This window comes from Ursus americanus, chromosome 19, assembly GCF_024610735.1.
Source record: "Ursus americanus isolate L20-20 chromosome 19, mUrsAme1.1.p, whole genome shotgun sequence".
Classification (NCBI taxonomy): Eukaryota; Metazoa; Chordata; class Mammalia; order Carnivora; family Ursidae; genus Ursus; species Ursus americanus.
Genome location: NC_142145.1, coordinates 39,179,852 through 39,195,672, shown reverse-complemented (window position 1 = coordinate 39,195,672; position 15,821 = coordinate 39,179,852). Strand labels below are relative to the sequence as shown.

The following is a 15,821-nucleotide window of genomic DNA, read 5'->3' as shown; positions in this document are numbered from 1 at the left end:
CATGGTCTTTGAATACTAATGACATCTGGCTGGAATATTTTATTTCGCATCCAGCATACATCATGCTATTAAAACAAGCATGTCAAATGCAACAGCAACTTAAAAAGAAAATAACTTTCACAAGGATTCTACAATCACAAAGAGTGTATTTTCTCTAGTCATTTTCTGTTGAGTCCTTGCCTCAACACCCTAGTGGTCCATTTTAAAAAGAGGGCAGAAGTTCTTATCCAACCAGAACCCTACAAAAAGGAACACGATTTTTTAATAAATCATCGAAAAACAAAGTGAACAGCTTTGCAGTAATTCATGTAAATACATGTAATACATTTACTGTTATACTGAAGAAACAATAAAAATGGCCCATGCATCTAAATGGTCAGGACCCCTAGAAATAAAAATCAACAGGATCTAAATAAAATTTGACTCGGTATTTCTTTTCATAGTGGGATATAGCTCAACAGAGGAAAAATAAATTTGTGTAAACATGTTCACAGCAGTATTAATTATATTTAAAAATTGCATAATGGTCCAAATGCATAATAGTCAAATGGCTAAGTAAATTAAATATATCTAAATAGTAGAATACTGTAAAAATGTTTATAAAAAGAAAATGGACAAATTGGAACATAAAATATGTATTCAGTGATACACTAAGTATATCAAATGTACTTTATAAATTTCATGAAGGGGGCGCCTGGGTGGCTCAGTCGTTGGGCATCTGCCTTCGGCTCAGGGCCTGATTCCAGCGTTCTGGGATCGAGCCCCGCATCAGGCTCCTCTGCTGGGAGCCTGCTTCTTCCTCTCCTGCTCCCCCTGCTTGTGTTCCCTCTCTCGCTGGCTGTCTCTGTGTCAAATAAATAAATAAAATCTTTAAGTAAATAAATAAATGTCACAAAGAACACTATTTGGAGGAAGGTTAATCTTTTATGGCATTAATAGCAAACTAGATATTAATAGACATTATGCTAAAAAGGGGGGGATAGGTTCTTTGTTTAAAGAAATTTGAAAACCCTTGGGTTTAGGCAAGTTATACCAGGAGGTCTCAGCTTTTTGGTATGCTCGTGTGCAGTGAAAGTCTATACTAGGGGGACAGCCGTCTGCTACCACTAGGCGTTACCTGCCTTGTTCACCAGAACAAACCCATAGAACACATTTTAAGGAATATTATATTGCATGTCCATTAACTTTTTTCAATAAAGAATCACTTCAGATGGTTAAATATATGTGTGTATCTATATAATATCTTTTAAATAATTTGGACGTTAAAAAGATAAATTGGGGCTGCACCCTAAATCATCCTTAACATTGATGAATCTCCAAATTGACGGACTTTTTAATTGCTTGGTATCAGTATGAGTTAGAATGCTGAGGGCTGATGTATTCCCCATATGTTAAATTGTAATATCTAACAGTGAAACTGTATGTGTATGTATGCTCTGTGTGTGTTCTCGTTGTTTTCTCTTTTGAAAGAATGAATTCCCTTTGATTTTGTCTTCCTAGGAGGTAGATTATGAAGAAATAAAGAATCTTGATTTCAGCATTACTGTCACCAACAAAGCAGCTTTTCACAAATCAGTTAAGAATAAATATAAGGCTACATCCATTCCCTTCAAAGTAAAGGTGAAAAATGTGAAAGAAGGCATTCATTTTAAAAGTAACACAATCTCAGTTCATGTTAGCGAGAGCATGGATAAATCAAGCCAAAGCCAAATAATTGGAAAATTTCAAGCTTTTGATGAAGACACTGGACAACTAGCCCATGTGAAGTAAGAGATAGTTATGAATATATTTCCTTATTTTAAATTACTTTAAATGCCTGTCTTCAAAAAATCATAATGAAATTTGAACACTTTATTCCTTCCTCCTAGCCGTACAATCCCCCAAAAGTCTGGAGATTAAATTATCCAGAGTTATACGTGCAACTGAGAGTCAGGGAGAAATTTCTCCCCAGACCACCTTGCCTCCACCAGTTGAGTGTGAGGCAGAGACTAGGTGCTTCACCTCAAAGTAATTCTGGCTAAAGAAAGCTGAAAAGCAACAAAGAGAAAGTTCAGAAAGAAGTTTACTGTCTTATTCTGTCTAAACCTGTCTTATTTCCTGAGAGAAAGTATTAGAGGCAAGAAAGTAGCAAATACATTGTCTCCACCAGTTGTTGGGTTACTAAGTTACCCTCCAAAGGTTTACCCTAAATTTAAGCGAGACTTGACCAAAAGCTGTAGGACAGATTACAAAACAACTTGCAACTGGGTTTGTAGGCGAGAAATGATCGCCCTTGCATATGTCTTGGGTATATTACAGAAATACAAAAGCTTGCAAATAAGTATGATGTGCAGTAAAAAGAGGGGGCTTTTAGTACAGTTTCAAGAAAGTAAAAATATTTCAAACTAATGCCTATAACAAGAACATAGATAATGAACCAAAAATTAAGCTTGAAAGAGTTGTAGATTACTAGAGATCATCAATTTATCCAGAAGTGAAAATTATTTTTATGGTTTTTTTTAATAACAGATATGCCAAATTGGAAGATATAGACAACTGGATCTCTGTGGATTCTGTTACATCTGAAATTAAACTTGTAAAAATTCCTGATTTTGAATCCAGATATGTCCGAAATGGTACATACACTGCAAAGATTTTGGCAATATCCGAAAGTAAGTTACTACATATATATTTTTCTTGGTTATGTGTATCTAAATATTACTTTGGAACATCCAAGACCTTCATTTTGTTCTTGTAGGAAACCCAAATCTCTCCAATGCACAAACCTTCACATTTCTATTCATTTAATGGATTAAAAAACATTACTTGATCTGAATATTAAAACACATCTAGGATAGAAAGGGCCATAATTTGTTAGTACCTTCTCAAATCGGAAAGAGAATTCAAACTGTGTCTGTTGTCAGCAATATGGGCAGCATATACATATTTCTTCTTTCTCGTTTTTAAGGTTATCCAAGAAAAACCATCACCGGCACCATTGTTATCACAGTGGGGGACATCAATGACAACTGTCCCACGCTGATCGACCCAGTGCAGACTCTCTGTGATGACATGCCGTATGTAAATGTGACCGCAGAGGACCTGGATGGGTCCCCAAACAGTGGGCCTTTCAGTTTCTCCATCATTGACAAACCAGCTGGAACGGCAGAAAGATGGCAAATAGTACACCAAGAAAGTAAGCAAAATCACCAGACTACATTTTTAAATATTAAACCTGAGAGAAATCTAAAATCATTGTAATACAGGCTGTGCTTTTTTTTCCCCCATAAATTATATTTCTGATACGATTTTGTAGAGAAGTTTCATCAAATGATGTTCTGGACTCAGGTAGAGTGTCTTTCACCGGCCTACAGTAAATGCCCCATTTGCAGTCACAGAAGAGGGAGAGAAGAAAAATAACCTGATGTCTTAAAGAGAGCTGGGTATTCCCTAAGTCACTCCTGAAGTTGTTGTTTTGTCTTATGAGGAGTACCTTGCCTGTCTAAGCACAGCATCAGAGTAGATGCCTTCTAAAGTCTTAAGCTATAATAACAATTCCATTAAAATAATATTTATGAATGACTCACTGTGTATGAGGCACTCTGCTGGCCCTTCATAGGCATTATCTCATTTAATCCTTTAATCTATAACATGATTCCCTGATTACAGCTGAGAAATCTTGGCTTACTTAGAATTAAATAGCTGTTCAAGTCACAAAGCTGGTCAGTGATGGACACAGTATGAAGAAGGGTCTACCTGACCCCTCCCCCATTCCAGGTGACCCTGGATGTATATCCATGTCTTAGACATATCCCCCTTGTTGATACGAGCTTCTGGGTATTCTCCAGGGTGGTTTTGAATGCCACAGACTATCCAGGAGACTATTGTGTTTTAAACAATTAGTGTTTATTTTAGAAAAGTTTCAAATATAATATCCAAGTTTTTCTTAACTAACAAATTCATTGTTAAGTCTAACAGATTTTTATAGCCATTTTAAGAAGCTTTGAATAGCATTTGGTCCAATATACAGAGTAAACAAACACCTTCAACATCTCAAACTACATTTATAAATTTAGCATATTTCAGTTTTTGCCCATGTATTTCAATGATCTGAATTAACAAATCAAATGCATTGTCTCACTTCTTGAGATCCCTGTACTCTTAAAATTCCAATAAATGTGACTTGTAAATACACTAAACCTGAAATCCTCTTCAGGGGTCCAATACTGAACAAACCAGTGATATTTCGACCTACAGCTACAAGGCCAAATCAGTAACATAATCACACATTTTAAATTGGAGTTACAAAGCTGTCACGTGAAGATGGCTAATTTTCCTAAAAATGATGCAAGTATAAAAACACAGTATAATTCCCTTATGATACAAAAATATTAAAACTATGTCTTTAATTTGCTTAAATATTCTGTAACTAATTTTAAATCTTCTTGGGTTTATGTGCTCACTGACAGAAGATAGTTATGGGCTCAGTTAACTGAAGTTGCCTCCCCTCTGAGGATGACAGTCACCTTCGTGACTAACGGAGGCTACTTAAGATCAAGTTTTCAGCTAGCATGAGCCCTGGGTGGCAGACAGGTGGTTCCTCTTAGGGTGATTAAGTCACAGGCCTCAAAACTTGAAAAGTGGTTGGTCTTCTTGTTCGGCATCTAATTCTGTACTCACAGAAGTCTGGGACTCCAGCCCAGGCTGAATGCTTGATAGGAGCTGGCCTTTCTTTGACTAAGATGTCTAAGCATGTTTTGCATTGAATTTACTGGGTTTCCAACTCTTACTTATTTTATCTAAGAAACATATGATGTCTGGGAGATGCCAGGCACTGTCCCAAGCATTCTACTAATGTTAACCACCTTACAAGTTTGGCGCTACTGTCGTCAACATTTTACAGATGAAGAAACGAGGGCACAGAGAGTTTTCTTAACATTCTCAAGGTCAGGGGCGCCTGGCTGGTGCAGTTGGTTAAGCGTCTACCTTCGGTTCAGGTCATGATTGCAGGGTCCTGGGATCAAGCCCCATGTTGGGCTCCCTGCTCAGCAGGGGAGTCTGCTTCTCCCTCTCCCTCTCCCTCTGCCACTGCTCCTGTTCTCTCTCACTCTCTCAAATAAATAAATAAAATCTTTAAAAAACAAACAAACAAACAAACAAACAAACCATTCTTAAGGTCACAGCTAGTTAAAAGCTGGAACTAGGATTTGAACCTAAGCAGTCTGGCTCTGGAGTCTTTCTGGATACATAAATACATTTTCTATCTAAAGATAAAGATGTTTGAATTTGATGGGTCCTTGAATTTTTTGTAGTCTTAGGAACATGAAACTCTTAAGGATATGCATGTGGAGTGTTATAAGAGGAAGTGACTGAGATTTATACTTTATATACCTAGACAATTTAGAGAGAGAGGATTCTGTAAACCAAGCTTTCTTCTTCTTGGTTACATAATAAGGTGATCGGCCACCTGTCATGATAATAAATAGCTCCTGTCTATTTTTATGTATTTGGGAAAAATTTAAAGCACAGAAAATTTCAGCGACTAATATGGCAGACATCTTTGTACCTACAACCTAGAATTAAAGGAATATTAACAATTTTTCATTTTTGAATGAGACCTCTTTTTTTATGATAATGGATAAGATAGAAGTCCTCTTTTTGCCTTTTCTTCTCTCTCGACTTGCCCCCTCAGAGCCAATCACAAATTTAATTATGTTCTTCTTCCAGGCCATGTTTTCATGGATTTTTTTTCATGAGTTCTTACTCCTTTAAATAACTAGGTGCTTTTCTCCCTTCTCCAAAGCTTTGAGGATGACTTACTAAGTGTATTCTAGCTATGCAGATCAAATTCCATAAAATTTGGACCTTAAAATGAAAAGAAAATTAACAAAAATAAACAAAAAAACCCCCCAAATACTTCATTTTTATCTTTGTGTTCATCTGGGTTTATGTGTCTTGCAAGTTTATTATTTTTAAATATATGGTATGAATATGTCAGGATAATTTTTACTTATTTTTACTCATGTGAAAACTGGTCATTATTTTTATTCATGTGAGAGAAAAAATTGAAAAGAAGCATCAGTCACATTTTTAAAAAAATAAAAGTTCATTCAGACAACACTTTGTGTCATGTTCTTGCCAAAAATGTATAACCTGAATCCAATCTTGAGGAAATAATCAGACAAATTCAAACTGCAGATCATCCTTTGAAACAAGTGACCTTCAAAAATACAAGGTCTTAAAGGCCAAAAAGAAGGGTGGGACTGACCTGGATCATTCATAGAGATTAGGGTGACAACTAAAGGCAATGCACAATTCTTGACTGAATCCAGGATCAAGGGGGAAAAAAAAAAAACAGAAAGAAAGAGAACCATAAAGGGCATTATTGCAACAATTGAAAAGTTTGACTATGGGTTATATCAATACTAAATTTTTTGAGAGGGCTAATGTCCCTTGGTCTTAGAAGGTATACGCTGTGTATGCACCATAATATCTGCAACCTACTTTCAAATAGTTCACAAAGAAGTGAGTGCGTAGAAAGTATTGTTATAAAATGTGAACAAGTCATGAAGGGTATATTGATATTCATTGTAATATTCTTACAATTTTTCTGTAGATCTGAAATGTTTCCAACTTTTGAGTATATAGTGATACAGTGTCGAGAACAAAAAGGAGGGGACTAGATGAAATGAGATTGGCCCATTGCTGAAAGTTATTAAAGCTTCGGATGGGTACCATGAGAGTCAACTACATTCTTCTATTATTGTCTGTTTGAAAATTGCCTTCACAAAGTTTTTTTAAGATCGTAAAATAAAGGCCATTTAATGAAAATGTCATTTAACTCGCCACCTGTTTGTTACTGTATTCCCAGTACATAGAACAGTTTCTAGCATTTGGTAGACATCACACGTATTTGTTAAAATTAATCATCATAAAAGGAAGATGCGTCCACATCTGACCCTTTGCTGTCAGCCTGCCTGTTGGGGGTCTGGACTAATTTTAACAAGCACGCGGTGTGAGTTCACTCAGCAATTAAAGGATGCTCCTGCTCACCCCTTCCTTGGTAATCACGCATTTTTATTTCCTTTTGCCCCCGACCCTTGTAGGTACCAGTGTGCTGCTGCAACAAAAGGAGCAAAAGCTTGGGAGAAGTGAAATTCAGTTTCTGATTTCGGATAATCAGGGCTTCAGTTGCCCCGAAAAGCAGGTGCTTAAACTCACGGTCTGTAAGTGTCTGAACGGCGGTGGTTGTGTGGAAGCTCTGCATGACTCCTACGTTGGCCTGGGACCCGCAGCCATTGCGCTAATAATTTTTGCCCTTCTGCTCTTGCTGCGTAAGTATTTTAAAAGCCACTCTTCAGCTCCTCGAGTCATTTCAGTGCCCTACCCGTGTTTTGTCATGGCAGTAGTCATTGATTTCTTCACAGTGATTCCTTGACCACTCAGAACACTTCCGAGGGTGATTCGGGAAACAATAAGTGACCATGAATAAATTCACCAAAGATTATTCTAGCCCTCTTCAGAATTTTGTTTTATGAGAATGAACTTTTGTTTTATAAAAACATCTCATTTCCCGATTTAAATGACCAAGGTTACTAGACAGCCTTGTTGGTGATAAGCTCTGCGATGAGGGACGTTGTCTCTTCTCCCACACCTGGTGCTTAGAACACTGCCTTGCGCATAGTAGGCTCTCCGAAAAGATTTGTTGGGTGAATCTGGGTGATGGATACAAAGTTATTTTACAGACTCATTCTGTTCCCATCAGTTCTTGCTTTGCACCTTCAACTTGTCAGGGCTCAGCCTCCTCAGACCCTCTGCTTTGCTTGCCCCTTCCCCTGCGCCAGCAGTAGCCCGACCTCCGAGCACTTCCGTGCTTCTTGACAATGTCAGCCAGTCCTGCCTTCCCTGCATGGCCTCCAAAGACCTCCGGTTCCCTTTCATGAAAGAGCAAAGTACTGCAGCTTGGGGTTGTGTGGAATACCACTCCACTTGGCCACTGAACGAGGGCAGAGGACCACCTCTGAGGCACCCCCAGTGATTTCAGTGATGAAAGAGGAGCTTGTCAAAGCCAGTAGTAGTAGATGGGCAATCGAATGCACAGCACTCAACAGTTTACAGTGTACATTTATACCATCGTCTCTGTTTTATGCATAAAAATACAGACATGTATGGAGGAATGACTTGTCTCAGCTCCCCAGCTCTGTAGGGAGGTACTGGAGCTGGGTCTGTATCTTGTCCCGAGACCCCTTGCATTGCCTTCTTATCTCAGACTTCCCGGGGCCCAGTGTGGTGCTTGGTGCACGGCAGACACTTGATAAGCATTTGTTAAATCTGTTGAAATTGTTGAGTTGCCACTGGCTAATTTCAGCTTTTTACTCACAGTGTAGCTACTCACAGTGGCTGCATTTACTGAGCTGTCAACTATTTCACACAAAAGGGAATCTAGGAAGGAGTCAGTTCATCACTGGAAGCTGCCAAATGGAAGCGGCGGTAAAAACTCATTTGAGAAGGACTGCCTGCAGAGGTATCATTAATTCTTTACTGCATTGATCGAGAAGACAACCTTGGCTTTCACTTCCTCCCAGGGGTAGAATAAAATTTAAGGAGGGAGCTCTGAAATGTTATTGAATTCGTGATGAAATGTTACATATATTCTAAGGGCTTTTAATGTAGAGTCATTTTTGAAAATAATACTCAGGTAATTCAAATGTTAATTAGAACCTCAGTTTGCCATGCCTTCTGCTAAATTCTACTCCAGGATGAAGTGGTGAAGGGTTTTAGAAGTTCCAATGTTCTAGAATATTTGAACATACTAAAATTTTCCTACCCCTAGGAGCTTTTGATCTTTTTAACATATATATATTTTTTGGATCGTGAATTTTCTCACATTAAAAAACTGATTTAAAAGAACAACAAAAGGGACACCTGGGTGGCTCAGTCGTTAAGCGTCTGCCTTCGGCTCAGGGCATGATCCCAGAGTCCTGGGATCAAGCCTCACATCGGGCTCCCTGCTCCGCTGGGAGCCTGCTTCTTCCTCTCCCACTCCCCCTGCCTGTGTTCCCTTTCTCACTGGCTGTCTCTCTCTCTCTGTCAAATAAATAAATAAAATCTTTAAAAAAAAAAAAAAAAGAACAACAAAAGATTTAAGTCTTTAAATTGGTTTTGATGATTTGTATGCTATCGAATCCAGGCGTGGTGCTCCATCCAGCAACGATACACACAGTCTTTTTGTGATGAATGAGGACTCCCTCGTGCTGCCTTGAGGCATTGATATAATTCACCAAAAGACGCTTGGTGAGGTTGGATCAGAGTGAAGAAAAGAAAAATGCAAAAATAGGGCTGTAAAGTGAAGACTGAACTCTAAGAAGCAAAATGCAAATTCCAAAACTATGCAATCTAAATTTAGAAACATGTTGGGACTAACCTTCTCTGGACTCAATTTTGTTTCTGTCCAGTCGTGCCACTTCTGCTGCTGATGTGCCACTGTGGAGAAGGCGCCAAGGGCTTCACCCCCATTCCTGGCACTATCGAGATGCTGCATCCTTGGAATAATGAAGGGGCGCCGCCTGAAGACAAGGTCAGATCATCAGATGTCAGCGGGACTTGTCTTCTTTCCTGATTTGAAAGGGTCTTTGGGAACTGTTTCTAACATTTTAAGTCATGAGAGAGTAAAGTAGTCATTATAGATTTCATTCACACGTCTTTGTTAGACAGAGGGTTCAAATGACAACATATTTTGTGTTTGTTGCCAGGGCAGAGTTGAAGTGGTCTTGTTCTACTGTGATAGGTCCTGTGTTACAGAGAATCTTTAAAAAGGGTCAGGGAATGAAGGATGTGCTTCTCCATTTCCATTCGTCTCAATACATAGGGTTGGGACAGGTAAACCCACCACCCCCATGACGGTTAGAAAATGTTGCAAAATCTCCTCTCCTCCCTACGTCATAGACAGGAGGCGATCCCATTGTCTGTCTACTGCATTTTCACCCCGGGTCTGTCATCACCATCTGCATCGTGTTCAGTAGGACATGATTTAGTACCAAGTGTCAGAGAACTCAGCAATATGAATGTGGGCAGTCAAGGACCAGCGTGATGGTTCCTCTCCAACATGGTCACAGCTCCTCCTTCCTTGTTGTTCCTCCATGGTTGAGTTCCCTTCCCGTGCTGTCTTCACGCTCCAGACACTAGCTGCTGTCCCCACATTCCAAAAAAGCAGATTGCGAGAAATGTTCTTAAAGAACACTTCCCAAAAAGTTGCCTACCCCATTTCTGCTTGAGATCACATTAACCAGAGCTTAGTCAGGTAGCTATTCTGAGTAGCAGTGGAGGCCTGGAAAGATGGTCTTTATTTGGAGCAGCCATGTGTCTAGCTGGGGGGGGGGGGGGTGGAATTATATATATATATTTAATAACTATAGAAGGAGGCATTAAACCCTAGAGGAAAGTTGAAATGCCAGTGGTGCCAATAGAGTAATAATCCACTAACAAAACAAGAAGGTGGAATGGAGATCTTCAGAAGACTCAGATACAAGTTATTCAACCCAAAATATTTTTCCTAACTTGCCTCTGTGGAAATAGCTTCTTCCCTCCACCTGCCCGCTTAGCTTAGATCCTTTAACCACCTGTACTGACCCTCCATCCTTCTCACTTCCCAACTGTATCTGCTCTCACAGGTGGTGCCTTTGCCTGTGACAGCAGATCATGGAGAGTGTGTGGCGGTAGACACCAGAGTGGGCGGTGTAACGACCAAGGAAACCACGAAAGAAAGTAGGTCTGCCCTCATCAGAGGCCAGCATGAGATGGCTGCGGTGGATGGCAGATGGGAAGAACACAGAAGCCTGATTTCTGGTGGAGTCACCGAAGTGACAGGGACAACAGGAGCCAACATAGGTGCTGGAATGACAAAGATCACAAAAGTCACAGGGTCTTCCAGAGACCTGGCCGGAGCTCGAGCAGCTGCTGTTGCAGTCAACGAAGAGTTCTTAAGAAATTATTTCACTGAGGTAAGGGTTGGTTTTTGTAGGTGCCGGGGCGGGGGCACAGTGACATGTGAAGGTGGGATTATTCGGGTAATTATTGCCTTGGATCTAAATAGGACTTTGTCGTTTTTTAAGAGAATGCTTATAGGCTGTGAGGAAAGACAGATGTGGCCCATTAAGTCAGCTCCATTATGTAATGATAACGAATGACACACAATCTTACTTCTTGCAGAAGCCTATTTCTCACATTCTTGTTTTTGTCAGATGACACAACTCTGCTCTCCTCCATGTTGCCTTCATTCTAAGATGCACTCGGAGAGAGCAGATTGGACTGGGCAGGTGCGGTCTTCCGAGAACGGGGAACAGAGCCAGGCAGAACCAGGCAAGGACGGACTCCTCAAACAGCTGCCTTTTTGTGCTCGCATTTCATTGGTTAGAGCGAGTCACATGACCAAGCCAGATGTCAGTGGGTCAGAAAGTACAGTTCCTCTGTCGGAGCAGACTTGATAGGGATGAGCCCACGAGGAGCAGAGAGAATACGTGATCTAAAAATCACATCTATTATGTCCATTTAAATTTTGTCTACTTGGCTTCACTATTGAGGTGGTTCAGAAAAAATCAGGAGGAGAGTTGCAGGAAAGATGATGGGATGCAGTCAGAAAGCTCGTGCGTGGAATGAGGAATTAGAAGCAGGGCTGGGTGCCTTTCTTGAGAAGAAGGCCGGTGTGGCCCACACAGGGATGGGCAGGGTCAGAGTGCTGGGCGTCCGAAAGATACTTGAGACGAGTGAAGGGATGGGCTTCTAAGGAGGCCAGTTTATTTCTGTCCCCTCTCTACATGATAGCCAATTACTGGAGTGCTTTTCCCCTTCCTGTCTCCTACCCCCCTGCTTTCTTTCAGACCATCTGCCCACCTGCTAGCTTCACAGGAAGACGGTGAAGCGGCCCGTGTCAAGGAAAGGCACTTCTTCTTGTGCCCTTTCTGCCTCACTGCCAAGCTGCACTCTGGGGTGCCCTGTTAGTTCCATTTCAATAGTTCTCCCTCTCCACTCGAATCCTGCGCCAATCAGACTTGGTTGTGTGTGTATATGAGCAATTTTTTTATTCAGAAACCATTTCACACTTACCAGAAACTTTCCAAGAACGATAGAAATTTTGAACTCCTGTGTATTCTTCACCCAGATTGCCCAGTTATTAACCCTTTGCCGTATTTGCTATTTGCTTTCTTAATCTCTCCCTCCCTCTGTCCCTCTCTCTCTCTCATACACACACACGTGTACATTTTCTTAACCTAAGACAGTAAACAAATTTAGAGATTTAACAGTGCCATATTCCATATTTCAGTTTTGCCAATTATCACAATAATGTCTTTTGTAGCCACTGTTTTTCCCACCCAAGACCCAACCCAGAGTCCTGCCTGTCTTATCTTTCACAATATGAATATTTTTTTTAAGAATACAGGCCAGCCGTGATGTAGGATGTCCTTGCGTTTGTGTTTCTCTGATGTTTTCTTAATAAGTAGACTCAGGTTATGCATTTGGGGCAGAAATATAGTCTTATTCTTAAGTGAAGTTGTGTCACTAATTCTATGCCTCTGTGTTTTACTTCCATTTTAGAAAGCTGCCTCTTACACTGACGAAGATGACATTCACATAGGCAAAGATTGCCTTCTGGTTTATTCTCAGGAAGACACCGCATCTCTCCATGGTTCCATTGGCTGCTGCAGTTTTATTGAAGGAGAACTCGATGATCGCTTTCTAGATGATTTAGGGTTTAAATTCAGGACACTAGCTGAGATTTGCTCGGGTCAAAAAATAGATATGGATGGGGAAATTGAGCAGAGGCAAAAACCTGTGGGAGAGTCAAGTACGAAGGCAGCTTCACATTCATTCAGTGAGCAAACTAGGATTCATTCGGAGCATGCCCACTTCTCTGATAGTAGCTTTCAAGTTCCAAAGCCTTTGCATGAAGCAAATGCAGAGAAAGTAACTCAGGAAATAGTCACCGAAAGCTCTGTATCTTCTAGGCAGAGTCAGAAGGTAGCGACGCTGCTCCCTGACCCATTGGCTTCTGGTAACGTTGTAGTGACAGAAACGTCCTATGCCACAGGCCCCACGGTGCCACCAAGCACTGTGATCCTGGGTCCTGGCCAGTCACAGGCCCTCATTGTGACGGAGCGCCTGTATGCGCCCGCCCCTCCCTTGGGAGATCAGCATTATGCTAACGACAGTGGCGTCCTGGTTACCGAGAGAATCATACAGCCTAACGGGGGCCTCCCTGGTCCCCTGGAAGGCTCTCAGCATCTCCCAGATGCGCGTTACGTTATGGTGAGGGAGAGAGAGCGCTTCCTGGCCCCCAGCTCGGGGCTGCAGCCCCCTCTGGCCGCGCCCGCTGCGGCAGTGGGACAGAAGGTGATAGTGACAGAAAGAGCGCGGACCCCTGCCTCCAGTTACCAATTTCCTGCCGAAACCTCTGTGATGGCCAGAAAGACGGAGGTTTCTGGAGCCGCAGTCCGTGGCCCCCTGCCAAATTTCAGTTTAGAGGAGTCTGGTCGTTCTAATTCTGCCCAGACCACCTCCTCCACCAGAATCTCCAAGCACAGCATTGTGCAGCATTCTTACTCCTAAAGCGGAACCCTCCCCAGTCCGACCCGGAGTCCCATTTCATGTCTTCAACGGGCCTGTCTTTTGATGAGCCTGTAGACTGAAGAGACACACACATTGGGCTTAAAACTCTTCTCAGTCACTAGTACACAACCAGCCTCGCTGCCCCGGCCTCCAGGAGCGGACTTCAGAAATGCTCCAGGGTTTGCTGAGGGCATAAGGACGGTGCTGTGTCTTAAGTGCCTTTTAGCGAGTTACGGCCAAACGATATTCACAAAGCAAGTTAAATAGAGTCAGTCCTACTTCTAAGAGTTTACCAAATGGACACAGTAGCCAGGGCATCAGCCGTCCAGCCCAGCCACCCGTGAAGCCAACTGGGCCTCTTGGCTTCCTGCGTTCACCTTGAACGTTGCCGTCTAGACCCCATACTTGACAGCACCTAGCAGATTATCAACACCTCATTGCTCCAAAACTACATGTGCAGTCTGGACGACTGTTTTCCTTAAGACTAGAAGCCTGGCCTTTTAATCTTTCTTAGGATGATTGAATTTTGGGGCATTGACACAGTAAAGAACACACCTTGTAGGTCTGTGTGCATGTGTGTTGTATGAACGTAAAAATAGCATTATTGCTTCCCTTTGTCTCCCCAAAATCATGAAAATAATGAACACTTCAAATTCAGTTGCATAATCCAGGGCAAAATTCATAAATATAAAATCACTTTACTTTTTAGAATAATATACTATTTTTACGAACTCAGGATACATTATCTTCTAATTTTGTACAGCTAAATTAACCACTCGCCTGGATTCTCCACTGTGATAAGAACTTGCCTGTTTCACTGCTATATACCTTCAGTACATAAGACAAGTGCCAAATATTTGTGGCATCAAACAAATTTTAGAAACAAATATACAATTGCAAAAAATACGGAAAAACCCTATACTATCAGTATTTGTGAGTTTGAAACTATGATTTTATTCTACATCTCAAAGTCACGGGCTGGCCAGTCCTAACTTACAATGTGAATATGAAATAGTAAATATTATTCAATTGAACAATTGGCCTGAAATTGTACAACATCCTTGCCTTTCATTTTGAAAAGTTATTTGGGTATTTTGGCTTCTCAGTAGATTACACTTTCATTGCTCCTTAAAAAGATGGTGCATTTAAAGTTTCGAAGCATATCAGTAAAGTTTATGTGAATATTTCCCACAACAAAATAATTTTCATAAATTTTGAAGACTAATTTTTTTATTTTTCAAGGTATTTTGCTAGGGAAATGAGTCTTTAAAAATGCTTTTTTTAGACGTGTTTTTTACCTGAATTATGTTATCCAAAAGATTGATATGTTTTGCCCCTACTGACTGTATACGGGCAAAAGGCAAATATTTTTAAATATCATAAGCGTGTGATCAAGGTGAAGGTCAGTCTCATGATCCAGACTTTTTACTCTCTCCTCAGTAATATTTGTTGTTTTTTCTCCATTATATACTTAGTAGTGATATTTTGCCATGTATGCAACAGGAATTTCACTATTGTGTGAAATGTGAAGGTGACCTGCGTACTCGAAAACTCCAAACGTGGTCTTAACCGTCCTCCTTGGACAGACCCGGAAAACCTAACCTGTCTCTTTGTATGTAGCATGATCACATTTTCTAAATGGTGTTTTGTACCTGAAATGGTGATTTGTATTAGGTTTTACTTTTGTCCCTTGGGAGATTATATTTGTATGTGCGTCATCATAAAATATTTAAATAAAAAGATGCCCTTTAGAGTGACCCTTTTCCATAATCTTTTTATCGCTCCGATATTTTACAAGGACTATAGTTTTGCATCAGAGCAGAGAAGCTCCCTGAAAGCAGACGTTTGTTTGACTTTGGTATTTGAGTTAGAACTGCTTACATCCTTGGAAAAGCATCCTTTCCAGAAGGCCTGCTTAAATTTTAATTTCAGATGTATTTTAGTATAAATATGTCCCATAGTAAAAATTCTCTGTTGTTTATCTGAAATTCAAATTTAGCTGGGGCCTCCATATTTCTCTTCGTCAAGTCTGGCAACCTTGTTCCTAAGGGACTGGAGTTTGCTCTGTGCCCACAAAGTAGCATTGGAGGAGGCCATTGTGTTCTGCTAAAGAAAGTTTGCGCATCTGACCCAAAGTGACGAAATCATTCCATCACGGTCAAGAAGCTGCTTTATAGTTTATGAGAGAAAAGATCAGAGTTTCTGCCTATACTATAATGTCACGTTAATAAACATTTCAC

The 15,821-nt window shown here is 40.7% G+C and overlaps 1 protein-coding gene across 1 annotated transcript in view; it reads left to right on the top strand.

The window, feature by feature from the left end:
* DSG2 (desmoglein 2) overlaps positions 1 to 15,338 on the top strand; it is a 47,225-nt gene extending 31,887 nt beyond the window's left edge. The window contains exons 9-15 of the mRNA XM_045781872.2: positions 1,501 to 1,766; positions 2,509 to 2,651; positions 2,948 to 3,175; positions 7,086 to 7,313; positions 9,435 to 9,556; positions 10,650 to 10,979; positions 12,571 to 15,338. Coding sequence (XP_045637828.2) covers positions 1,501 to 1,766; positions 2,509 to 2,651; positions 2,948 to 3,175; positions 7,086 to 7,313; positions 9,435 to 9,556; positions 10,650 to 10,979; positions 12,571 to 13,581 — 2,328 coding nt within the window. The 3' untranslated portion in view covers positions 13,582 to 15,338. The remainder of the gene's footprint in view (positions 1 to 1,500; positions 1,767 to 2,508; positions 2,652 to 2,947; positions 3,176 to 7,085; positions 7,314 to 9,434; positions 9,557 to 10,649; positions 10,980 to 12,570) is intronic.
* Positions 15,339 to 15,821: the final 483 nt, after the last annotated feature.